Genomic DNA, 26,970 nt, shown 5'->3' on the forward strand with positions numbered 1-26,970 from the left:
CCGCTGCTTAAAAAAAAAATTAACCTCATGTTTTAAATGCTAAAATGAAAAACCTGTAGAGGATCCTCCTCATCACCTGTACCTCACTGATCTCTCACACAGCGTTTACTCACCAGCCTCTTCAGCACTTTCAGCCGTTCCACCGGATCCTCGGTTCTGTTGGCTTCAATGAAGTCCGAGTACTTCTCTGCAGAGCGCAAGAGAACAGCAGGGAGGGCATGAGCACAGACACTCGCTCAGCAGACAGATCTAGAGTGACTGCAGGTCTTCGCCACTAGGTGGCAGACTAGGCCGCTGATCCACAGTGATCACAGGTCGCTCAGGCCTATTTCACACATCCTACCAAACCACCTCTACAGCTCACAGCAGAATCGGTCTATGACCAGAACATGGTTTGACAACAGCCTTTATTTGTAGAATCCATATTTTAATTCATGTCATTTGCTTCATGTTACATATGTATTCACTATGTATTAAAGTGTATTCATTATTACAGTTATTGGTTGTAATAATAGACAATAAACACTTTATTACCACCCTGTTATGCAGACTATTGAGCATGCATTATTATTACCTATATTATTAGTATTTAGTGTGTGAATGGCAGCACTTTGGATAATGTGGGTTATAGACAGAGCCAGGTTTATCACTTTGTGAGTTTACTGATTAATAAATATAATATTAATATTATAATATATATTATATTATAATATTTAAATTTGTATAATTTATAATAATTTAATTTATAATAATTAAATGTTTAATAATACATCAAAAAGTGTTAAGTGAGGTTCTACCCATCACTAACTAAAGACTATACAGTCTATATTTAGCCTATATTCAGCCATATTCAGTCTATATTTAGCCTATATTCAGCCATATTCAGCCTATATTCAGCCTATATTCAGTCATATTCAGCCTATATTCACCCATATTTAGTCTATATTCAGTCTATATTCACCTATATTCACTCACATTGTCATATTCAGTCTATATTCAGCCATATTCAGCCTATATTCAGTCTATATTCAGCCATATTCAGCCTATATTCAGCCTATATTCAGCCATATTCAGTCTATATTCAGCCATATTCAGTCTATATTCAGCCATATTCAGTCTATATTCAGCCATATTCAGCCTATATTCAGCCTATATTCAGCCTATATTCAGCCATATTCAGCCATATTCAGTCTATATTCAGCCATATTCAGCCTATATTCAGCCATATTCAGTCTATATTCAGCCATATTCAGTCTATACTCAGCTATATTCAGCCATATTCAGTCTATACTCAGCTATATTCAGCCATATTCAGCCTATATTCAGCCTATATTCAGCCATATTCAGCCTATATTCAGCCATATTCAGTCTATATTCAGCCATATTCAGCCTATATTCAGCCATATTCAGTCTATATTCAGCCATATTCAGTCTATACTCAGCTATATTCAGCTATATTCAGTCTATATTCAGCTATATTCAGCCATATTCATGGTACAGAAGCTCTATTATATCAGTATGAGTTCAGTTCACACAGGGGTTCAGTTTATCAGTGTTTGGTTGATTAAACGGTTGGGGTTAGGGTTACATGTCTAGTTGCATGCTGTGTGATGAACAGTTCAGGTGCTACTCATCACTTATTAAAGGCTAAAAAGCACTAAATAAGTATCTATTGGGTTCATCTGCATCACATATTCAGTCTCTGGAAGACGAGCGTCCAGACTTTTTACTGTCCTGCACCGAAGTGGTGGGACGAACTTCCCCTGGGTGTCCGAAAAGCGTCCAACACTCTCTCTTCTGAGAGTACTCAGGCGAAGAGAAGAGTATTATGGTCTCCATATTGACTTATGTTTAGTAGAGTCTAAGATTAGAGGAGCTTTAAATTCTAGTCTATTTAAACTAGCTGAGGTTCTTCTTGAGTGAACAGTGAAGCACTTTTGGAGAAGAGCGTCTGCTAAATGCTGTGAATGTCTCTATATCTGATATTTTAAGGTGGGAGGTCAGTTTATCTGGGTTGGGTTGTGAAAAGGGTTAAATGAACACCTGTCCAGCTGCATGCAGTTATATGATGCATGTGACTAAAGGCCGTTCAAGTTCAGACTGTTATCAAACTCAGGTTCAAGATGGGTTGTGGTTGCCCTTCAGAAATCTGAGACTGGGGTATTTCCCCACCTACAAGGTGTGGAGTTTACCATGTCAGTGGTAAACCGCTGCAGAGAGCCGGCCTACCCTCAGGTGAAAAGTTGCTTTTAAAATACTGGAATTCTTGCATTTCATGTACATATGAAGCCATGAGTTATATATTATTTGATTTGTTTTATAATATAATAATACTATAATAACAATATTAATAATGAAGAAAGTCCTGCCGGTGGCAGCCCCGGTGTCCATACCTCCATAGAGAACAACGCTTTTGAATTTTTGGGGGCGGCGCATGACATCTAGCGTGCGACAGCCTTAAACTGCACCAAATAATCCGCATAACAGGGTGGTAACAAAGTGTTTATCGGGCATCGGGCAGCGTATATCTATTGGTTGGTGTGGCGCTATGGATAACACCACTACCTTGGGCAAGACTCCTAACACTGCATTGACCCAGCTCTAATAAACATAAATGTATGTACTCATTTAATAAATCTGAATGCATTGTGAATGAATCCTGCACAAAATGTGTAATTAAAGCTTTATCAAACAAATAACAACACCTTAATAACCCCCTCATTTCTTCATCCTGAAAATAAAGGCGTTACCCTATCATTCTGCTCTGCCCTGCTAACGTGAAACTGCACAGCCAGACGCTCCGCCCCCACACGATGGTGGTACGTGTGAAGCGGTTCTCGTCCAGCTCGCCGGACTCTTACCGTTGGTGAAGAGAGGCTCTGGAAGCTTCCGGAAGAAGGACTTCAATAAACTGCTGATCACATTTAGGTCTTTCCATTTCTGGTAAAGGAAACAGTATTATATAACTGCGATTAATTTAATAATAATATAAACGTAATAAACTTAAGATGGTACGCTTAACATTGCCAGGTAATTGTAGCCAATCAATCAAGATTGATTTAGATCAATTTAGCTTTTATTATTTATTTATTCACTTATTTATTTATTTAATTAATTAAAAATCTGATTTTTTGTGACAGCCCTAACTCCAATACATCATGTTGTCCATATCATGTAGCTCCAGTGTGTGTGTGTGTGTGTGTGTGTGTTACTGTAAGCGTGTATGAGACCACTCACGTCCTCCTGGACATCAATATCTCCAACGCCCTTGTTCAGCTCCTCCTGCATGCTGGAGATGGCGGCGTTGTTTCCTGGCACTCTGTAGATGCCTGTATACTCCAGCCCCCTCTCCTCCACCAGCTTACAGCAAACCTCCACGATCAGAGGAACAAACTAACACACACACACACACACACACACACACACACACACACACACACAAATACAGCGTCAGCTTCCTGCACACTAAAACAAACACACACACTATGAACAGTGAACTGCTGGTGTGCTAAATTCCTGATGTGTACACACCCAAATATGAGTCTGTAATCAGCCCCGAGGAAAAGAGAGCTATTGGCCTTTTATCTGACCTACTCAAACACACTGCGGGTTCCCTGCGTGCTTATCAGTGTCCAAACACAACGAGCAAACACACATTCCCAAAACAGCCGGAGTGAGAAAGAGAGCCCATTCATCACAGACCGGTCTGGAGTGACTGCATGGTGTGGCCACTAGGTGGCAGAGAAGACAGCTAAGCCACAGCACAGGCCCTTCGGACCGTTTCAGCTGTTTCCGTTCCATGTGAAACAAATAAGGAAAACATCACCCCATGAAAACATCTGTTTTTTAGAACATATTTAAACATCTGGAGATCTGATGGAGGTCAATCCTGTGAGGAACAAGTTCCTGGACTTCCTGGGCCCTAATAGCTAGAATTTCCCTCCAAAGAGATGTTAGATGTTTCCTGGAAGAAGGTTTTCCCACTCCTCCAAGAAGAAATCTTTCAGCTTTAGTGTTTAGACAGATGCAGCTCCCTCTGATCCAATGAAGAACTTCTAGTGGACCTGTCTAATGACCATGTTACCTGCCTAATGACCCTGTTCAAACCTAAATGGACTCTTAACTATCTACCACTATTATTATCACCACTATTAACTATCACTACTCTGACCATCACTGCCATGACTATATTACGTTCTACTACACCATGATTATTATATTATGATTATGATCAGAGCAGGTCAACAGTATAGATGGTTTGGTAACTTTTACCAATAATTTAAAAATAGTTCTGATCAGAGGAGGACAGGTCAGTCCCCCTTATGAGTCTTCATAAGTCTTCTTCCTCCAGCTCTGAAGGAGTTTTTCCTTCCCACTGTCGCCATTGGCTGCTCACTGGGGGTCTTAGATTTCCCATGTCTTTATATGTTTTATTTATATATATTTATTTTTTTTCTGCCTTTTACTAATTACTAATTATGTAAAGCTGCTTTGTGACGACAACAGTTGTAAAAAACTAAGGGGCCACCCCAAACTATGACATCTCCACCTCCACGCCTCACAGCTGATCTGGGCTCTCATACTCAAATGTTGTGCCTGCTCTACGCCAAACATGTCCTCGGTTACTGTCCAAATCATTTAACTGCTTCATTTGTCCAGATGTCCTGGTCTAGGTCTACTTGTTCTCTGGAGAACTTCAGCCTTGCCTTGATGATTTTTTTTTTGGATAGTAATGGTGTTCTCCTTGCTCACCTCCCATGAAGATCACACCTGTCTGGCCTTCTTCTGATAGTGCTTTGACCTGTTACTTATCCATTAATGCTGCTATTTCTCATATTGTGACCATATTGCTATTTATATCCACCCTTTTTATAGTCTATTATTTTATTTATTTAATAATTGCTCTTTGGGTGTAACTGGGACATTGAGATCATTTTCGTTCCAGATTTCGTTCCACCCCATGTACCACATGTGATGTGAATGACAATAATATCTCCTTTATCCTTTATCCTGCAGGTCATGTGATAACCTTTTCAGGTTGTTGGAGGCTGCTTTACTCAGCATGGGGTTCTGCTCTTGGGCTGAACTTGCTAGGATGGTCTGATTTGGTCATGCTGGTCAGCTGTTCCACTTGTAAATGATTTAGTGGACAGTGGAACAGCAGCTGATCTCTTTTCTAACTGTTCTGAGATCTTTTTAACCCCCCTTCCATCTGCATCTGACTCCTCTGCATCTCCACCCTTCTTTCTGAAGGCCTCAGAGAGCTCTCTGGATCTGGCCATGATGGTGATCTTCTTCACCCCTCACTTCAACCATCAAGAGTATGAAGAATATATATATATATATAACCGTATAACAGCAGTTCTAGCAGTAGCTGGGGTGTGAAGCTGGCAGGTGTTTACTATAGTCCTACTTTGTTGGTATGGGCAGGAGGGCAGTCGTCCAGTCTGACTCCGAATGTCACTCCGGGAGAGGCCTTCTTCTCGAATGGCTTCCTCATCAGCCCGGGGATTCCCTTCCTCCTCTTGTCCTTGGGTGGGCTTGTGTCATCTGAACACCACCGATCAACAACAGCAAGTGAAAGACCATACATGTCGTACTAGAGGAACACCGTGTTCCCACAGAGCTCCTGCCTCATGATACAGTTAGCCCGAAGGTCTCCAACCCTGCTCCTGGAGAGATATCCTCCCCCAGGCTTCGGATCCAACCCTGATCCACCCCACCTGATCCCACTAATTACTGCTTTCAGGAGTCTTTGAATGGCTGAATGGGGAGTGTTAGATTTGGGTTGGAGCTGAATCCTGCAGGAGGGTTGGAGACCACGGAGATTCGGCTAAAAACTTCAAGGTTTCAGTGAAATGGACATGATGGACGTGTGCTTCTGAAGTTACAGGAGAACAGGAGATCGTATGCAAATCTTGGTGATAGACACCGAACTTGGTTGGTCACCAATCTCGTCTCAGTAAATACTCACAAAAATCTTCATTTTTTAATGTAAAAATCAATGGAAAACCTTAATAAACAATTTTTTATTATTATATCTAGTAGAATGACGTGCATAAATTTTATTTATAATGGTGGTCCCACTTCTCAGCTCTGTGGAGAAGCTTATTTTTGCGTTTCCAGACTGAACCATGTTGATTTGTCTGGGCCAAGAAGCGCTTAAAAACATGTGTTGAGAGACATGCCAGGGGTTTCTTGGAATTTATTTATAGGGATGTGATTGGTGACCGTCCACAGTCAACTGTTTGTCAGCAATGTTAGCCTAGCAAACCCGTAAACCAAAGAAGCAGACGTCAGATAACCAACCAATGTCCGATTGACCGCATCAGGGGTCAGTGATCAATCATGTTGAGAATTTTTTGGTTGAATTTTTAGGGGTCAAACAAGGTATTTGGAAGCATGAAAGATCACTTTCAGAACAAAACCTCTTTACTGCATCTCCATTTTCACTGTTTTTCAGTATTTTAGATTGTGTGCTCATTTTGTTAGGAGTGGATCAATAGAAATGGTTCAGAATTATCTAATAAATATTAAATATTTTTACTTTTTAAATTGAACTGCATTAAAAATTAAGAGTGGAAATGATTTTCTGATAAATCTCTGTGATATTCGAACCTTTTGTGCAAGGAAATTATTTTACTACAATAGATAAAAGGCAAGGTGGCACACAGTCGTGTCTCTAGACTCTCTAATATGCCTATTGTATTCTATAATCAATGTCAAGCATGATATTTGGGAACCCTTCTTGGCTTAAGCTGGGTCAGATCTCTCAAGTATTCCAACAATAATTAAAAAAAAAATAACACTGTACAAATTCTATAATTGGAGTAAGCCTCAGTAAGTAGCCGATACCCAATCTATTCAAATATGCCTGTACCGGCCCGGGACATCACAAATATATAATAAGCTATAATATATAGCTAAGAATGTTTGCTGTACTTCTGTAATATAACCATAAATCAGTCAAATAAACTAAATAAGTCACATCTCCCAGATCAAACCTTTTAAAAGTTTTAAATAACACTACTAATTAACAGTGAAAATGCATTAATGCTTCATTTATATTTTGGGCACAATTTACACACAAAATATTAAATAATTGACTCCCAGTCCAGACAGTCCTGACTGTCTTCACCTCCTGATTCATACATATAACTTCAGTTTTTTCATATTTACTATATTCACAGTTATTACGTTTACATTTAAGGCATTTTGCAGACGTTCTTCTCCAGAGCGACTTACAAAAGTGCTTTGCTATTTACCCAAGAAAAACCTCAGCTAGTTTAAATAGACTAATAATTCAAAGATCCTCATATAATCTTAGACTCTACTAAACACAAGTCAGTAAGCTGACCACTCTGCTATTCACCCAGTCAACTGTATAAACTGTATAAAACATCTATTTTCTGTAAAATGTCATTTTAGTAATTATATATAAAAATATATATCATATGTCTGTCCTAATATTCTAGTCAAGTCTGTTACCTCTGATTTAAAACTGCATAAAATCTACAAACAGTTCTAATAATAAATTATTTTTTAATAAACGATAATGTGTTGAAAATCCAGAAAATTCTTTTTTAGCCGTGTGGAGTCTAGTTTGAGGATAGCACATAGAGTTCGGGCACAAATGGTGGGAAATATCAACCCTGTTAATGGTTTAAATGGTTTTAATGTTTTTAATGGCTAAAGCATAAAGGCTCACTGATGAGTCACATCTTTCCATACTTAAAATTTACCCACAATTCTAAAACGGGCCATTACACAACGCAGCCGAGCATTACCATAAAACAGAAAGTAAAGAGATGGATAATCAGTAGCTTCAGTGCCAGAATTCAGAGCTGTGGATTCTAATAAAAATTCGGCAGGAAATAAAGAGTGGAATCAACTGAATCCTTGGTGGAGATGGAGGTGGAGGTGGAGATGGAGATGGAGATGGAGGTGGAGGTGGAGGTGGGCAGTGTTCTGGTCTTACCTTTGTGCATAGCTTTCCTATCGTGCTCTTTGTTGGGAGAGTGAGGGCTCGGGGTTTTACTCTCTCCCTTTCCTCCCAGCAAAGTGTGCCTGATACTCAGAGACTGACGAGAGGCCTTGGGAGACTGCTCTGCCTTGCTACTGGGTGGGCTGGAACACACACACACACACACACACACACACACACACACACACACACACAGTGAGATCTTGTGAGCTAGTCTGAAGAACAGAGCTTGGTTCCTCCAGGTTTCTCCTGGACGCCCCCCAGTCCAGCCAGCACAGCGTGGAGGATGTGTTCAACTCCATCATCATCATCATCAGCAGCAGCAGCAGCTCACCTGATTTACCATCATTAAGCCCTGATTTACCACCAAACCAGGTGCTGATCTGAGGAGAACTCTAAATAATACTAGACTCCATGAGAGAGGAGAACTTTGGAGATGTTCTAATGATGAACACAGTGATGGAGAACCTCCACCTCTACTTACTGTAGGAGTGTTATTATTAGTGTTTATTCTAATATAAGAAGTCATTCATCCACCCTCTCATGCATCTTCTCATCTGCTTCCTTCCTGTCAGGGTCGCGGTGGGTCCGAAGCCCACCTGGAATCATTAGGCGCAATGCAGAAGACCCCACACAAGCATTCACTCACACCTAGTGGAAATTTAGCATAGCCGATTTAGCATACCTACCATGAGGGGCAGTGGTGGCTCAGCGGTTAGAGCTCCAGGCTATTGATGATGACAGGGTTGTGGGTTCGATACCCAGGCTTGGCAAGCTGCTACTGTTGGGCCTTGAGCAGACAGATAGGCGGGGTGTGTGTGTGTGCTCACTGCCCCTGGTTCACTAGTGTGAGTGTGTGTGTGTGGGTCAAATGTGGAGGACAAACACTCGGCACCTTGACCTTTTTATGAGCAATGTTAGTAGGCAGGAGGCAACCAGAGTCCCTGGAGGAACCTCCACAAGGACACGGGGAGCACACACCAAACTGCTCACAGTGATTGGAGCGGGACTCGAACCCCTGGAGCAATGTGACACCTGCACTACCCGCTGCACCACCATTCCCATGTACATTCACAAATAAGCCAACTAATAAGCCAAAGGGCTGCAGAGGTGAAGGCAGCTCATGCCCTGCTTACCTCATCAGGGTGTTGTACTCCTTGATTTTGCGATTGATGAGGTCTGTACTTGTGATCAGTGCATTCTGAAAGAAAGACAATGAGAGCAAAAAGAGGATTTCAGTGACAGAATAAGTGACCTTATTATGGGCTGGAATCTCAGAGGGATGCTGATGCGAAAGTGGCGTCTACAGGGGTCGTTCCAGGCCAATTTAATGAAGTCTGAAGGGAGACCTTGGCGTTACAATTCTAACAATGCTACAAGAACTTAGCAATCAGGCTAGTGCACAGTGCAGGCTGCACAAAGAACAATGGATCTCTAAAATCACCCCATGAGGCTCATCCCAAACAGCTCTCAGACAAACCAGGAGGAGGTGAACAGAGCGAGTAATTAAGCTTTAAATGCAAACTACCAAAATACAAACACCTTGCATGGCTTGTAGGCAAAACATTTACAAGAGCGCTTCTACATAAAGTCCGTTCCTCATTCAGATATACACCGATGAGCCAAAACATTAAGACCACCCGTAGAAGAAGAGAATGTCTTGGACGCAGGATAAATGGATCATATAAACTGTAACGGTCAGATCTCCAAAACAGCACAACTGGACAACAACCAGCAACAAGGTGACGGGCTCCCGAGGTTCACTGAAGAATGAGGGCAATGAAGGTTATTCCACATTAAACACTGCCTGTGGTACCATAACAACAACCGAGCAACACCATCGCAAGCACCTGGGATATCATAGCGAACACTTGGGGATACCATAGCAACCCCTTATAGGCACCAAGAGGGCAGCTGTGGTGAATAACTACGAACTGTGAGGGCGTTCAAGGCTGTCATAACATTAAGGCCACCTGCGATACCACAGCGACCACTTAGCAAACACCATAACAACTACTAAGCAACCCCATAGCAACCACCTGGGGATACCACAGCTACCACCTGGGGATACCATAATTACCACCTAGGGATACCATAGCTACCACCTAGGGATACCATAGCTACCACCTAGGGATATCATGGCAACCACCTAGGGATACCATGGCAACCACCTGGGGATACCATGGCAACCGCTTACTGATACGGAGTGGTCAGCTACCAACAGTGGTCCGAGGAAGGCCAGAGCAAAAACCTGCAACAGCGTGTTGGGCGCCCTGGGGCTACTGTGGCACCTGTGGTACCATAGCAACAACTGAGAAACACCATTGTAAACACCTGGTATACCATACCGAACACTTGGGGATACCATAGCAACCACTTAGCAAACACCATAACAACTACTAAGCAGCCCCATAGCAACCACCTGGGGATACCACAGCTACCACCTGGGGATATCATAGCTACCACCTAGGGATACCATGGCAACCACCTGGGGATACCATGGCAACCACTTATTGATACAGAGTGGTCAGCTACCAATACTGGTCCGAAGAAGGTCAAAGCCAAAACCAGTGACAGCGAGTCAGGCGCCCTGGGGCTACTGTGGTACAAACAGTAAAATTTTTAATGATGGTTATGGGAGTAATACCTCACAACACACAGTGTAGCGCCCCCTGCTGAGCAGCTGCAGACTACTTAGAGTGCCCATGCTAACCGCTGTCCACTGTACAAAGCATCTGGACTGGACCTTGGAGTAACTGAAGAAGGTCGCCTGGCCTTTCAGGATCTGCTGGAACATCTTGGTGCCAGATACCACAGGACACCTTCGGAGGTCTTGTCAAAGAAACTGCTGACCAGATGACCATCAGAACCTTAGGCTGGTGGTCTTAACTCGATCGGGGTAAGCTCCTCACCTCCTCGTCCAGGTTGCTGCTCTCCTGGATGGCTCGGATCCAGGACAGCATGTCCTCTCTGTCCTCCGCCTGGAACAGGTACTCGCAGTCAGACGTGGTCAGCCGCAGAACGTTCTTGCGCTTCGTCTCGCTGTAGGAGATGTCTATCAGGCAGGCTTTGATGCTGATGGGCAGAGGGTCGTCCTCGGTCTGAGAGCTGGCGTGGGTTTGAGCCTCCTTCTTGTCCTTATATAAACAAAGCGAGTGGCCCTGGAGCACCGCGTACATCTGCTTCCACGGCCGCATGCCGCTGCCCACACGCTGCAGACAACACAAAACCAGAAGGTCTGTAGACACACATTTGCTATACTTTTTATTTCTTTATATGATCCACTAAATTGACAAAAGTAATGGGACACTTGCTCATTCATTGTTTCTTCCAAAATTAAGGGTTTTAAAAAGAGTTCATCCTGCTTTAGTTGGAGTAACTGTCTCTACAGTCCAGGGAAGATTTTGGAGGAGGATTGCTGTGAGGATTTGATTGCATTCAGCGACAAGAACATTAGTGAGGTCAGGATGTTGGATGATGATCACCACCCCACCTCATCATCCCCAACTCATCCCACAAGTACTGGATGGAGCTCCACCATCCATCATTCCAGAGAACACAGCTCTTCCACTGCTCCACAGCTCAATGCTGGGGGGCTTTAGACCCCTCAAGCCCACGCCTGGCATTATTAGGCAGCATGGTGCCAATAGGCTCATGTTGATCTGCTCCAGAGGGTCCTATTGGCATTACTGCTCTATAGAGTCTAGACAAGCTGTTTTTCTACTTTAATTTATTTGCTTTGTCAGTTCTCGTTCTGGACGTTCTAAAGACAGCTGCAGACGTCAGAACCTCTGTGTGTTTGAGTCTGAATGTTAAGTCTGAATGTGGAGTTCTAGACTGTGGTACCTTGCCCTTATCGGAGTTGAGCTGGCGGAAATGCAGCAGTCCCTCCTTTGTAGCATCACTGAAGACGTCTGAGGAAGAGTCTCTTCGGGAGCCGGAGTCTTCGGAGGATCTGTCCACAGCCTGCAACACAGAAACACAGAGAGTTCTAGATATTGACTTCAGACTGTTCTAGAATACTTTCCCACCATCTAGAAACATCTTTTCTATTCAGACCATTCTAGAATGTTGTCTTCTATTGGCAATGTTCTAGATAACTCCTTCAGTTAAGATTGCTCTAGAATGCTTTCCCATCATCCAGACCGTTCTAGAAACATCTTTTCTATTCTGACTGTTCTAGAATGCCTTTAACTCACACTATTCTAGATTATTTGCCGTTTACATTGTTCTAGATATTTCCTGCCATCTAGAATTCAGACTGTTATAAAATGTTCTTTTACCATTCACATTGTTCTAGACCATTATATACCATTCACACTGTTCTAGATATCTGCTTCCGTTAAGATTGTTCTAGAATGTTTTCCAACCATTCTAGAAACATATTTCCTATTCAGACCATTCTAGAATGTTGTCTTCTATTGACAATGTTCTAGATAACTCCTTCAGTTAAGATTGTTCTAGAATGCTTTCCCATCATCCAGACCGTTCTAGAAACATCTTTTCTATTCTGACTGTTCTAGAATGCCTTTAACTCACAATATTCTAGATTATTTGTCAATCACGTTCTAGATACTGCCTTCCATCTAGAATTCAGACTGTTGTTCTAGACTGTTATATACCTTTCACAATGTTCTAGACATTCCCTTTCAATCAGAATCCAGATTGAAAATTTGATCAAATATTCTACCTCAACTTACACCATTTTAGAATGTCCTCCCACCATTTACAATGTTCTAGATATTCCAGTCTATTCAGAATTCAGATTGGTACCAAATTCTCTGCCTCCCACCATTTGTACTGTTCTAGACTGTTATATACCATTCATAATGTTCTAGATACTCCCCTCTATATTCAGAATTCAGACATATCAAACATTCTGCCTCGATTTCTAGCGTTCTAGGACGCTCTCCCACTGTTCTAGACTGTTCTAGTGTGTCATCGTGAGCAACACAGTATATGTAGTAGCTCACCTTCCGTAGCCCCCTCAGACCGGGGAGGTGCTTCAGTGATCTCCTGTACAGACAGACACGACACATTCCATAACTGACCAATCACAAGCATGACTGGTGTGACATCATCAGCAACACTGGTGTGACTTGATATCGCAATAACAGCATATTAAATAAACACATTATTGAACTCATCAAAGCTGTAAATGATGACCTTCAGATGGTGTTACTCAGAGCAACACTGACCAGCTTTGATCTCAGGGATTCTGGGATTGTAGTTAACATAAGAATAAAAATTGTTACACACTGGTGTGTGGAGCTAGCAGTCCTCCTCTCAAGATAAATTAGTGAACTGTGGGCTTACCCGCGTCCTTCTTCCCGGAAATGATCCAAACCCTCATCGTAGGACTTGGACCGTTCCGTCTTAGTACCAGAATCGGACTCCAGAATCGTGAGTCGCAAGGAGTCTACAAAATGAAAAATACGTTAAGATGGTATTTAGCTGATGCTCTTATTCAGAGCGACTTCCAGGGTTACTCGTATTACAGAGTCGGAACAATGTAGCATTAGGAGTCTTGCCCATTTTTGGTGCCCATCATTGGTGTAGTGCAGCACAGTCACCCAGACCAGGAATCAAACCCTGATTTCCCACAGGGTGTAATAGCTTACTGGCAGGTAGTGGTGTTCTCTGTTGCGCCACACCAACCACAGCCTACCACACCCACCAAAATACAGCCCAGGTTCACTTCCTGAACTGCAGGTTTATAATCCAAGTACTGACCTTAAGATGTTGTATTCAGTTACTATTCATAAATTCATACTGGACTAAAACACTGCATAATTACTGCTGTGAGGCTGTAATTACGACACCCACTGTAGATTCATACTGGATTCAAATCTCCACAAATGTTACTGTGCGACTGTAAAACGTACGCTCACTGTGAATTCATACTGGACTTGAAGTATTCAATAATTATTATAGTGAGGATAGTAAAACTAAACACACTGCAGATTCATACTGGATTAAATTCACTACAAAATTATTACTGTGAAGATGTAGAGACTATAAACACACTGCAGATTCATACTGGATTAAATTCACTCCAGAATCATTACTGTAAAGACTATACACACTATACATACAGATTCATACCGGATTATAATAGTTCAACAATTATATCTGCCAGACTGTAAAACTATGCACATTGTGGAGTGAATTTAATCCAGTATGAATCTGCAATCATTAATGTAAAGCTGTAAAGACTATACACACACTGCAGATTCATACTGGATTAAATGCACACACAGCCATTGCTATAAATGTGTAAAGGCTATGAACAAACTAAAAATTCATACTGGATTACATTCACTCCACAATTATTACTGTGGAGATGTAAAGACTATACACACACTGCAGATTCATACCGGACTAAATTCACTCCACAGCCATTTCTATAAATCAGCATAGACTATAAACTTAACGCAAATACATACAGGTTTGAATTCACTCCAGAATCATTACTGTGAAGCTGTAAAGACTAAAAACACACTGCAGATTCATACCAGATTAAATGCACACACCATTGCACATAGCCTTTGCTATAAAGCTGTAAAGACTATAAACATGCTGCAGATTCATACTGGATTAAATGCACACCATTGCATATAGCCATTGCTATAAAGCTGTAAAGACTATAAACACACTGCAGATTCATACTGGATTAAATGCACACACCATTGCATATAGCCATTGCTATAAAGCTGTAAAGACTATAAACATGCTGCAGATTCATACCGGATTAAATGCACACACCATTGCATATAGCCATTGCTATAAAGCTGTAAAGACTATAAACATGCTGCAGATTCATACTGGATTAAATGCACACACCATTGCATATAGCCATTGCTATAAAGCTGTAAAGACTATAAACATGCTGCAGATTCATACTGGATTAAATGCACACACCATTGCATATAGCCATTGCTATAAAGCTGTAAAGACTATAAACACACTGCAGATTCATACTGGATTAAATGCACACACCATTGCATATAGCCATTGCTATAAAGCTGTAAAGACTATAAACACACTGCAGATTCATACTGGATTAAATGCACACACCATTGCATATAGCCATTGCTATAAAGCTGCAAAGACTATAAACATGCTGCAGATTCATACCGGATTAAATGCACACACCATTGCATACAGCCATTGCTATAAAGTTGTAAAGACTATAAACATGCTGCAGATTCATACCGGATTAAAATTGTCCAACAATTAAATCTGCCAACTATGCACATTGCAGATTCATACTGGATTAAATTAACCCCACGCCGTTAAAAGCATCCTTGTAAGATAAGATCATTAAGAAACTTTTGGAGGTTCTTCAGTTTGAAACAGTGGAGGAACCTTTTTTGAAGAAGAAGAAAAAGGTTCCTCACAGCACCCTAAGAGAGTCATCCACAGTTTCTACCTGTAGAACCTCCAAACCTTCTTAAAGGATCTTATACTTTTAACAGTGCACAATGTTTCCAGTGAAGCTGTAAAGACTATTCACACGCTACAGATTCATACTGGATGAAAATGACCCTCTCATCAGCAATCATTTAAATTATAGTGGGCCGTTCCAGCTCCTACAGAGTGAGGAGCTGAGGGATCTTTGTAGTTTGAGAGCCTGAAGTTTGTGTGTCTCACCTTGGTCGTGAGAGAGCTGGCGGCGGATGATGGCGGAAGGCGAAGTGGGGCTTGGAGGGATAGTGGTGATGACCGGAGTGCTGGAGATGACTGCGGATGCAGGAATGTGTGTGTTATCATGGTCAACACTGGGACTGGATGGTTCATCTGTGGAGAGAGAGAAGGTTTCTTCATATTAACTATTCTTAAGACATTCCATTCATATTACCCATTAATTCATTGCTGACACACCAAATTTCTGACCTCCCCTATCAAAATACACTCTATGTCCAATTATTTGTGGACACGCCTTCTAATGAATGCATTCGACCACTTAAAGCTGCACCCTTTGCTGACACAGATGTGCAAATGCACACACACAGCTTGTCTAGACCATGTAGAGACGTACTGCCAATAGAATAGGACTCTAGCACGACCCTATTTGCACCATGCTGCCTAATAATGCCAGGCATGGGCTAGTAGAAGGGTGTAAAGCCCCCCAGCATTGAGGAGCTGTGGAGCAGTGGAAGAACTGTGTTATCTGGAATGATGGATGGTGGAGCTCCATCCAGTACTTGTGGGATGAGTTGAGAAGTTGGGAATGATGAGGTGGGGTGGTGGTGGTGGTGGTGATCATCTATCCAACATGCTGATCTCACAAACACTCTTGTTGCTAAATGCAATCAAATCCACACAGCTATGCTCCTCCAAAATCTCACAGAAAGTCGTCTTCCCTGGACAGTAGAGACAGTTACTCCAACAAAAGCAGGATCAGCTCTTTTTAATAGCCTTGATTTCAGAAACAAGTAATGAATGAGCAGGTGTCCCAATACTTTTGTCCATATATTTATAATGTCGGCTATAGAAACAGACCTCTTAATGTTCTACACAAACACCTTCAAAAAATACCTCCATCAGCCATCGGTGTGTTCCAGCATGTCTTCTCATCACCAACAACAAACACATAGATGCCACGTCTCCTCAAAGACCTCATGCTGATCCCTCACAGTGAAGCCAGAGCCTCCGTATACTGCGGTCTACAGCGCTGACCGCCAGTCATTTAGACAGATAACAACCTCCACACCTTTCCATACACACACACACACACACAGCCAATTAAATGACAGCTATGACACCAACCAGCCGTAACATTAAAACCATCTGACCAGGAGACCTCTGTAGGTGTCCTGTGGTATCTGGCACCAAGACCTAGAACCTGCAAGTGAACCTATTAGCTGTGAGGTGGGTGGGGCCTCCATTACAATCACTGACCTTCATAACTCTGAGCACTTATGGTAGGTACTGAGCACTGCACACCCGGGAACACCCCACAAGACCTGCCTGATGTTCTGGAGATGTTCTGATGGCCCAGTCACCGTCTAGAACATCACAGTGTATATATAGTGTCTCTATTCTTACGCTGCTTCAGGACCTCCATCACCTTCAAGACCTGACTGTCCACTCGCTGCCTGATATGTAGATCCCACGCCTTGACAGGAGCGAGCCGCTGGAGCCAGATCATCAGTGTTATTCACATCACCTGCCAGTGGTTTTAATGTTATGGATGTATTACATCATCAGCTGGGACGTCATCATATTGAGATGCAGATGAGATTTTACTAGGAGCATTGGTGTGAGGATTTGATTGCATTGGATAGATGATCCCAACCCCACCTTATCATCCCCCAACTCCTCAACTCATCCCAAAAGTACAGGATGGAGCTCCACCACCCTCCATCATTCCAGATAACACAGTTCTTCCATTGCTCCACAGCCCAATGCTGGGGGGCTTCATACCCCTCTACTAGCCCCCGCCTGGCATTATTAGGCAGGATGGTGCCAATAGGGTCATGTTGATTCATCTGCTCCTGCAGAGAGTCCTATTCTATTGGCAGTACTTTTCATTCATTAGAAAGGGTGTCCACAAACATTTAGACATAGAGTGTCCAAAGCTGCTAAGGCTTCTGATCTCCTCAGTAAATCACTGATATTAGAATAAACACTAATAATAACACACAGAAAGTGGTGGTGGTTCTCCATCACTGTGTTCCTCATGAGAACATCTCCAAAGTTCTCCTCTCTCATGGAGTCTAGTATTATTTAGAGTTCTCCTCAGATCAACACCTGGTTTGGTGGTAAATCAGGGCTTAATGATGGTAAATCAGGTGAGCTGCTGCTGCTGCTGCTGCTGATGGAGTTGAACACATCCTCCACGCTGTGCTGGCTGGACTGGGGGGCGTCCAGGAGAACCCTGGAGGAACCGAGCTCTGTTCTTCAGACTAGCTCACCGACAAGATCTCACTACTTTCTTTCTTCAGAATGAGAAGCTCTTGTTCCTCCTTTTTACTGGATTTATGTTCACCTGCTTTATCTGTTCTGATGAGATCTGGAGCTTCTGCAGGAAAACTCTGTGTGTGTGTGTGTGTGTATGTGTGTGTGTGTGTGTGTGTGTGTGTGTGTGTGTGTGTGTGTATAGAGCTCTGTTCTGAGCTGAATGGGGTCAGGAGAACAACACTGTCTGAAATGACTCAACCAGCAGAGTCAACAAAGGCAGTTAATGTTTTTCCTGGACAAGACATTCAGCTTTAAGTAGGCTACAGCGCACACACACACACACACACACACACACACACACACACACACACACACACACACACACACACTGCATTGTCTGCAAATAGAAGGAAGTGATTAATATGAACAGGTTTCCTGGATTTTACATCACGGGTGCCGTCAGTAGGTGTAGAGAGGATTACTGAGAAGAGTGTGAGTGTGTGTGAGTGTGTGAGTGTGTGTGAGTGTGTGAGTGTGTGTGTTTGGGGGGGCGGGGGGGGGGGTCCAGTCCCGACACGCCCTGCCGTTTACATCACCGGCATCAGTAGGGGCACGCTCACTGAGGCGGACTTCACCTGAGCAGACCTTTACCCAGCGCTGACCCGAGCAGGACGTGGGTATCAGTGTCAGTGAAGGCCAGAACCCGGTTCTTCAACAGTGCAGCTGTAGAGTTCTACTGTTCTCTGCTCATTTACAGAACCCATTGAAGCTGGCCTGCTTTTTTAATGTCGTTCCTTCCATTTACACCATTCTGAAAGGTTCTCCTCCATTCACACTGTTCTAGAACGTTCTCATACATTCACACTGTTCTAGAACGTTCTCCTCCATTCACACTGTTCTAGAATTTTCTCCCCATTAATATTATTCTAGAACGTCATCTCACATTCACACTGTTCTAGAACGTTCTCCTCCATTCACACTGTTCTAGAACGTCATCTCACATTCACACTGTTCTAGAACGTCATCTCACATTCACAATTTAGAATGTTCTAGAACGTTCTCATACATTCACACAATACTAGAACGTCGTCTCACATTCACACTGTTCTAGAACGTCATCTCACATTCACAATTTAGAATGTTCTAGAACGTTCTCATACATTCACACAATACTAGAACGTCGTCTCACGTTCACACTGTTCTAGAACGTCATCTCACATTCACAATTTAGAATGTTCTAGAACGTTCTCAAACATTCACACCGTTCTAGAACATCGCCTTACATTCACACTGTTCTAGAACGTCATCTCACATTCACAATTTAGAATGTTCTAGAACGTTCTCATACATTCACACAATTCTAGAACGTTGTCTCACATTCACACTGTTCTAGAACGTCGTCCCACATTCACAATTTAGAATGTTCTAGAACGTTGTCCCACATTCACACTGTTCTAGAATGCTCTCCATCCCGGGTTCTGGGTTACCCACATGCTAACCAGATCTGGAGACCCCACCTCTGCCCAGGACGGGCTTGTTAACTGACTGGATTGGAAGTGGATGCATTGGATCATATCTTAATGATCAGGGTTGGGAACCCCGGCTCTAGAACGTTCTCCATTAAATCATAATATTCATGTTTGTTGGGGAAATTTGGCTGGAAAGCCTGTTGCCATTGGATACACACAGTCACATGGCATGTTTAAGGCTTACTGTAATTAGTTGGTATTGCTATTTGCTACATTTGGCTGAAATTATTTGGAAATTTGAATGTAATTAAATAATTACAACGATTTCCAATCGTTATTTACACTTGTTTTAATGAGCGATCGGCAACATTGCTCTAAAAACTACAACATGCTCGTCTAGAACTGCGACTAAAGGGTTAAACTCCCTCTGCAATGTGCTGATGTTTGGTTATGCTGAGTGGCCTGAGGCTCGTCCTACCTGTTTCAGGTTCTCAGCTGTGAAAGAGCAGGAACCTGAGCTGACAGCTGGACTATTAAGGGGTGAGAGAGGTTGTGGTGGTGGTGGTGGTGGGGGTTCCTCCTTCTTGCAGCTGGAGGCAGAACGTGGCACTAATGTCAGAGTATCTATTCGATGCCCTGCAACACCATTATGTCATGTCTGATCACCATGCCGGTGACGATGTGTGGGCCCTTAGAGCAGCCGTACGGTTTACAGACGCTCCATATAAGGCAGGCAGACTGTAAGAGCTCCTCTAACACTCCACTGAGCCATGACGTGTGCTCAGATGTAAATTTCTAGCTTGTCTGATGTCATACAGCTCTTGTGAACGTGGAGGCGAGGGACTTTAAACCACTCCTCATTTCCTTGTGTCAACAGAAGCCACTTCATTTCCATCTGCAAGGACAAAAACCTGCCCACAGGCATCACTATCAATCAGCAGAAGTCAACCTCCCTGAGCTCAGGAGTGTGTTAAAACAAATACACTATGTTGACAAAAGTATTGGGACACCTACACATTCCACCTACAGGGACTTGCTTTTATGACCTCCCATTCTACACCCATAGGCTGTATTAATCTGGAGCTGGTCCTCCTTTGCTCTAAGCTCTAACAGCAGCAGCAGGTCTGGAGCTCTGCTGCAGTTACTGAGTCAGTTGGAGGCTTTTCTGCACTCTGAGGAGCTCAGCACTCGGCCCTGACCCCGCTCTGTAACTTTACGTGGTCTGACAGACACACGGTGGCTGAGCTGCTCTCTGTGAGCTGTTCCTGCTAAACTCTTCCACTGTTCAATAATAATAACACCACTCACAGCTGATGGAGGAAGATCTAGGAGGGAAGGTCTAAATTTCACCAGCTGACTTGTTGTTGTTGGTGCAGCGGTGTCTCCTATTACATACAGAACCACGCTGGAGTTCAGTGAGCTCTTCAGAACCTCCCGTTCTTTCACTGATGTGTGGAAGAAAGACAGACTCATGACTAGGGGCTTGAATGTAGACACCTGTGTCAATGGGACTGAATCAGACACCTGACTTCAGTGATTAAGAGGTGCGTCCGAATACTTTTTTTTTTTTAATATATAGTGTAGAAGGTAATCTGTCCATAGTGGATTCTATCACTCAAGATATGTTTGGAGTCTGAAGTTGGGCTTTATTAGTTTTACACTGGAGCGACGTATGTGCTTTAACACTGTATGCCTCTCTGTTATGGGTAAGGGCTTGACCGATGTGAGGATACTGTGGACAGAACCAATATTCAGGGGCTAAGAATTGTAACTTTTCCTAGCAGTCTATATACTATATTAAACGTAATACTTCAGTGCTTTTAGCTAACCTGTGCTGATATAAGTGTCATGTCTCTAGCGTTGAGCTAATTAAACTTATTAAACTCCAAAAACTCAGAGAATTCTTCCATTTAACCCAAACGTGGCAGTGAACACACACACACAGAGCAGTGTGTTGGCCACGTCAGCGTCCAGGGAGCAAGGCACCTCTGTCATGTATGTCTCTGACCCGGGGGACCAAACCAGCAAGCTCCCAGTCCCAAGCCTGCTTCTCGAACCTTTAGGTCAGGGCTTAGCTCTTAGTTTGTATATTTATCACCAGTTCTCTTGGCTAAAGAGCTCACCCCCCCCCCCCCCCCCCCTCAAAAAAAGGAAAACCCCTTCCTCACTTTCAATGAAAGTTGATGTAAAAAGAGCTTCAGTGTTGATGACATTAAACACCCAGTGCCCCAGTGGAGTTCTGATAAACCTCTCCCACACTTCCTGACCCGGACCCCCGAGGACAGAAGCCCAAACCTCGGTTTCCAGGAAAGCTGTTTCCTTCACTGACACAATTTCAACCAGCACAGCAGGAAGCCATACAGCTGAAGCAGTGATTACAACGGCAGTGGAAACACTCTTCAAATGAATTCTGACTCATAAGAGCATTTGCAAACAAGCATATTAGCACATCCCAGCATCCCTCACTCACACACAGAGAGCAGAGCACTGAGCAGAGCAGAGCTCACTGCACTATTATTATTATTATTATTATTATTACTATTATTTCAGTATCTACTGTGCAATTTTCAGTATTAGAAAAAAATATCCAGTAGTCACTATGAATTAAAGTATTCACATATTCAGTATATACTATAACTTATTCATAATTCCCTATGAATTATTTAGTTCCTCTGATTAATTATCCAGTACTCACTATGAATTACTAAGAATCCACTGTGAATTATTCAGTATCTACTATGAATTACCCAATATTTTATGACAGATTAAGTATCCACTATGAATTGAGTATCTATTATGAATTATATCAGTAGTTATGAATTTTCAGCATGGACTATGAACTTTTAAGTATCCACTATGAATTATCCAGTATCTATTATTAGTTAAGAATCTGCTATGAAATATCCAGTATCCACTATGAATTACCCAGTATTTAACGTGAATTTTACAGTATCTACTATGACTTGTTAAGCATCCACTATGAATTATCCAGTATCTATTATGAATTAAGGATCTAGTACCCACTATAAATTATTAATCATACACTATGATCTAGTATCTGTTATAAATTAAATTATAAATTATATCCACTATGAATTACCCAGTATTTTCTATGAATTAAGTATCTACTATGACTGTAACTATAAAACTAACTACATGAGCTATTGTACAACTATTATTAAATAATTTGGTATCTCTTATAAATGACTCAGTATTTACTACTTTTTATAACTTTTACTACTAATAAATCCTCAGATTTTTAAGGGATTAATCTGGTCAGAACTAATCAATCGAAATCTAGCACAGATTTTCTGACTTCAGGAATGCTACGCTAATGCAACACAGAACCAAAATTACAGAGGCTACAACAGGAAGGTAAACAGAAGAGGGGAAAATGCTCTGGCTCTTACCAATAAAAGGGATGGAGTCCAGCGAATCGTTCAGCTCTGCTGACCCCGAGGCCTTGTGCTGCCCCCCTAGCTGCTGTATGTGCATGTCCCTGCGGGCATCGTTGGGCAGCCAACAGGTAGGAGTATTCCCTCCTCTCTCTCCCTCGTTCACAGCCTGGATGTAGGATGGGTGTCGGAGGGGCGGAGGGCCTGATTTCTCTCGCCTCAACACCACCACCGTGGCCTCAGCTCCCTCGATTCCTTCACCTTCCCTCCCACTGCCCCGGGGCTGCTGCCTCCTAATGACCGGCCGCTGTAAAAGCGAAGCATCAAAGCTCCGACATATCTGCAAATCTCTGGCCTGCTGCATCCACTGGGCTTTCTGGGGTCTGACTCCAAGCCCTACGTTGCCTATGGAGTCCTGCAGGCTCTCGGTCCTTGCCCTGGTGAGATTTGTGGTCTGGAGGCTGGAGGGCACGTGGTTAGGCACTGGGGCGTCTCTTTGGTCTTTCGTCGGCTCTGGAGTGGTGCTGCGGCTGCTGGCGTGTAAGGAAGCGAGAGCAGAGGCTACGTAGGAGGTAGCCGAGGTATCCGGAGGTACAGAGGACTGAGCAGGAAGGTGAGACGGCTTTGGAGCGGCGGTGTTCCCCAGACTCTCCGCCCTGGAGCTCAGCACTGGATAACAATCAAAGCAATAATAAGCTTATGATGGTGTGGATTTAAGGGGTTAATATATAACAGGGTGGTAAACACTTGTTTTTGGGGTCTGTGTACCCTGTATACACTGTTTACTATAAATCACAAGTGCATTGTGGGAGACAGGAGCGCCCTCAAAATCGTACCTTTAGTTAAGAGAGGTGTGGCGGACAGTCCTGGATAACTGCCCCCGTACCCGCCCGTGGTCCTGTGTGGTTGGGACACTGTGCGTAAAGAGCCGGACTGCCTGCAGCCCCTGGCCTCCGCCTCACCAGTGCAAACCAGCATCATCTCGTCCGTCTCCGTCCGGCCGTACGTCCGTCTGTCCAGCAGCAGCCTGTCCGCCCCACTGTCACCATGCCTGCAGATGTAGTCGCAGGACCGCGCTCGCGGCTTATTCACTCCTGCGGGCACCGACGGCAGGGCGTCCTGCGACACGCTCCGGGGCCAGTCTTGGGAACCAGCTCCACGGTCAGGTCCCCCCAGCTTCTCCTGAGACACACTGCGCAGCGGCAGGGGGACCCTACGGGCAGGGGAGCAAATTACAATGAATAAAAATACTGTTAGAGATTAGCAGCTGATGTGTTACACAAATTATATGATAAAATATGTATAATTATACACGTCTACTAAAATAGAAACTTATTATTAACAAATTATTGATTAAAAAGCAAATAAATACTAAACAAAAAATAACATTCAATAATGCAGAAACAAATTAAATATTGTAATATATAAAATTAATATTGTAATAAAAATTAATTATTTAAGTAAATATTTTAAGTGAATAATTTAACTTAACCACAATGTTTTTAAATTTAAAACAGATCAAAGGGAGGAAATTCTGTTTTATTATGTGATATTTAATATGTAACACTGTATATAACACATATAATGTATATATATATATATATATATATATATATATATATATATATATATATATATATATATGTTACATTTTATACAGTATTACATATTAAATTGAATCATACTTTATCATATAATTGGTTACAATATTATGGTTATGAAAAAAAATTAATATTTACTTTTTTATTTTTATTTATGTACTTTTTATCTTTTTAAAACGTATTTATTAATTATGATATTTAATTTGTTTTTTCGGACAGTTTGTGATATTTTGTAGTTATCAGTAAACATTACATACACATAAATGCATATATATTTGTGTGTGTGTATGTGTGTGTGTGTGTGTACGTGTGTGTGTAAAGTTAATATACATTAGATATACAATATACAATTATGTTAATGTACATTACTCTGTACTACCTTGTCCCGAGGTGACTCCGTTCATGAGAAGCGCTCCTCCTCCGAATCTGGGCTCCGTTCACAGCTTTCACAGGTTCCTGACCGGCCTGCTGCTGCTTGCTGAACTCGCCCGCGGCCGCCCTGAGGCTGTCCAGGCGCTCCTGGATGGTCCGGCAGCCGTACATGTAGAGGCGCTTGTTGTCGATGTATTCCTTATAGGTGGTGTAGTTCCTCCAGTCGATGTTCTGGTGGGGTGAGCAGGGTGAAGTGGTGGAGGAGGGAGGAGAGGGGGTGTAGGGGCTGGAAGCTGGAGTTGTGGTCACTGGGGGTCTGAGCGACTGGGTGTGTGCAGAACCTGAACTGGGAAACCCAGAAGGCTCTGAGGGTCGGCTGGGCGTGTAGTGTAGCTGCGTTCCTCCAGCAGTAGAAGTAGAGGCAGTGGTGTGGACCCTCGGCCGCTCTGAAGCAGATTCAGCCGGAGCGGCGGTGAGGGGGGCGTACCTTTAAAATCCAGATAGAAGATATATGTGGTCAGTTAAACATCTGCTTTGGGTTTATTCTAATGTTATATAGAGTTAATTACAAGTAGACACTCTCACTGACCACTGACTTTATGTTTATTTGGGTTTATCCTAATGTTATATAGAGTTAATTACAGGTAGACACTCACTGACCACTGACTTTATGTTTATTTGCGTTTACTCTAATGTTATATAGAGTTAATTACAGGTAGACACTCTCACTGACCACTGACTTTGTTTATTTGGGTTTATTCTAATGTTATATAGAGTTAATTACAGGTAGACACTCTCACTGACCACTGACTATGTTTATTTGAGTTTCTTATAATGTTATATAGAGTTAATTACAGGTAGACACTCTCACACAACTAATCCGAGCCAAATGGACCTCAAGTCATGGCCTATGAAGACCACGACAATTCCAAAGGACAATTACGGACATAAGAGATGCACAGATCTCGAAATGGAAACGTAATCCATCAACGTTTTGCTGTTGTTTGCTGTTAAAATTCAATTAAAAGAAAGTTAAGGTTCTCACACTGCTCTTTTACAAACTTTAGAAGAACCAAAAGTGGTTCTTCCAGGGCATCGTTCAAAAGAACTCTGAATAGCACCTTCAGAAACGGACTCTGCATTTCAGACTAACAGCAGCACAGTTCTAAACCCTGGCTACTGCCTCACCTGTCCTCCTCTGTTCTGTGGCTGGGAGTAGATCGAGCTGAGGGTTCCACCGGCTCCACTGCAGTCCTCGTGTTCTCATTGTACACACACACCACAGTCTTGGAGACCTGCCATTAGGGATCATCACTGTTAAAATCTGACTACAGTATTTAAAACAATTTCCCATCAAATGCTTCATCATCATCATCATCTTCCTCCTAAGCTTCCTGTTCATGGTGTGAGCGCTGTGAAGGTGCAGAGGACTGCTAGATTAGACTACCTGCGAGGGAGGTGGAGGTGAGGGGGGAACAGGGATCTCCACTCTGTAGCTCAGCTCAGGATTAGAGCGTCGTCCCGCCCCAAGCGAGGCCTCTGGGTGGTCCTGGGGCTCGGAAGCCTGGGCCTGGGTCATCCCCGAGGTTTTACACTCTATCCGTGGGTAGCAGATGGGAGGAGGCTCGGGGATGTTCTGAGCGTTTCCGCTGTACGCTTCGTTTCCTTTGAGGTATGCATCTTGGGAATAAGCCTGAAAAAATGAAGAGATGTAGGGATGCTGGGAAAAGTTACGGTACTTTATAAAAAATATTTTTATTTATTTATTTATTTATTTTTAATAATTGTTACACATACAACAGGACGAAACACATATATAGAGTTTTTTTTATTATATAGTCATATATTAATAAATAAAGTTAGATAATTTAATATACACTCACTCTGGCACCCACTACTTTTTGAATTTTATTCAATTCAATTAGATTTTTGCAATTATTCTAATATTAGTGTTTTATTAAAACTAATAAACACCACCTAGATCAAGTATTTGCCAAAGTATTTAGTTTAATTATAATTTCCTCAGGTGTACTATCAATCTGGGTTCCCCTCATCCAACCATTGGGGGCATCAGTGAGCTTTGGGCCTCTCTTGTTGCCTTTCCTTGGAGCACTTTTGATAGGTACTGACCACTGTGTACCAGGAACACCCCTTAAGACCTGCCTAATATATCCACCCCTTGCCAGTAACCAGCTTTTACACCCCTAGAAGAGCGTTTTTACAGTAGAAGCTCCAGATCTCAT

At 42.6% G+C, this 26,970-nt stretch overlaps 1 protein-coding gene across 3 annotated transcripts in view; it reads right to left on the minus strand.

Annotated features, from left to right (window-relative positions):
* The window catches only part of arhgap21a (Rho GTPase activating protein 21a), a 145,058-nt gene that overhangs the window by 14,440 nt on the left and 103,648 nt on the right, over positions 1 to 26,970 (minus strand). For all 3 annotated transcript variants that reach the window (XM_072679274.1, XM_072679273.1, XM_072679272.1), the window contains 16 exons: positions 26,175 to 26,420; positions 25,916 to 26,022; positions 24,735 to 25,214; positions 23,591 to 23,967; positions 22,770 to 23,423; positions 15,638 to 15,784; positions 13,301 to 13,403; positions 12,958 to 13,000; positions 11,831 to 11,950; positions 10,897 to 11,196; positions 9,121 to 9,185; positions 7,979 to 8,127; positions 5,414 to 5,550; positions 3,238 to 3,393; positions 2,862 to 2,940; positions 114 to 187 (listed from right to left, as the gene is read on the minus strand). In XM_072679274.1, the coding sequence (XP_072535375.1) occupies positions 114 to 187; positions 2,862 to 2,940; positions 3,238 to 3,393; positions 5,414 to 5,550; positions 7,979 to 8,127; positions 9,121 to 9,185; positions 10,897 to 11,196; positions 11,831 to 11,950; positions 12,958 to 13,000; positions 13,301 to 13,403; positions 15,638 to 15,784; positions 22,770 to 23,423; positions 23,591 to 23,967; positions 24,735 to 25,214; positions 25,916 to 26,022; positions 26,175 to 26,420 (3,237 nt within the window). The remainder of the gene's footprint in view (positions 1 to 113; positions 188 to 2,861; positions 2,941 to 3,237; positions 3,394 to 5,413; positions 5,551 to 7,978; positions 8,128 to 9,120; positions 9,186 to 10,896; positions 11,197 to 11,830; positions 11,951 to 12,957; positions 13,001 to 13,300; positions 13,404 to 15,637; positions 15,785 to 22,769; positions 23,424 to 23,590; positions 23,968 to 24,734; positions 25,215 to 25,915; positions 26,023 to 26,174; positions 26,421 to 26,970) is intronic.

Source organism: Salminus brasiliensis, chromosome 5 (assembly GCF_030463535.1).
Source record: "Salminus brasiliensis chromosome 5, fSalBra1.hap2, whole genome shotgun sequence".
Lineage (NCBI taxonomy): Eukaryota > Metazoa > Chordata > Actinopteri > Characiformes > Bryconidae > Salminus > Salminus brasiliensis.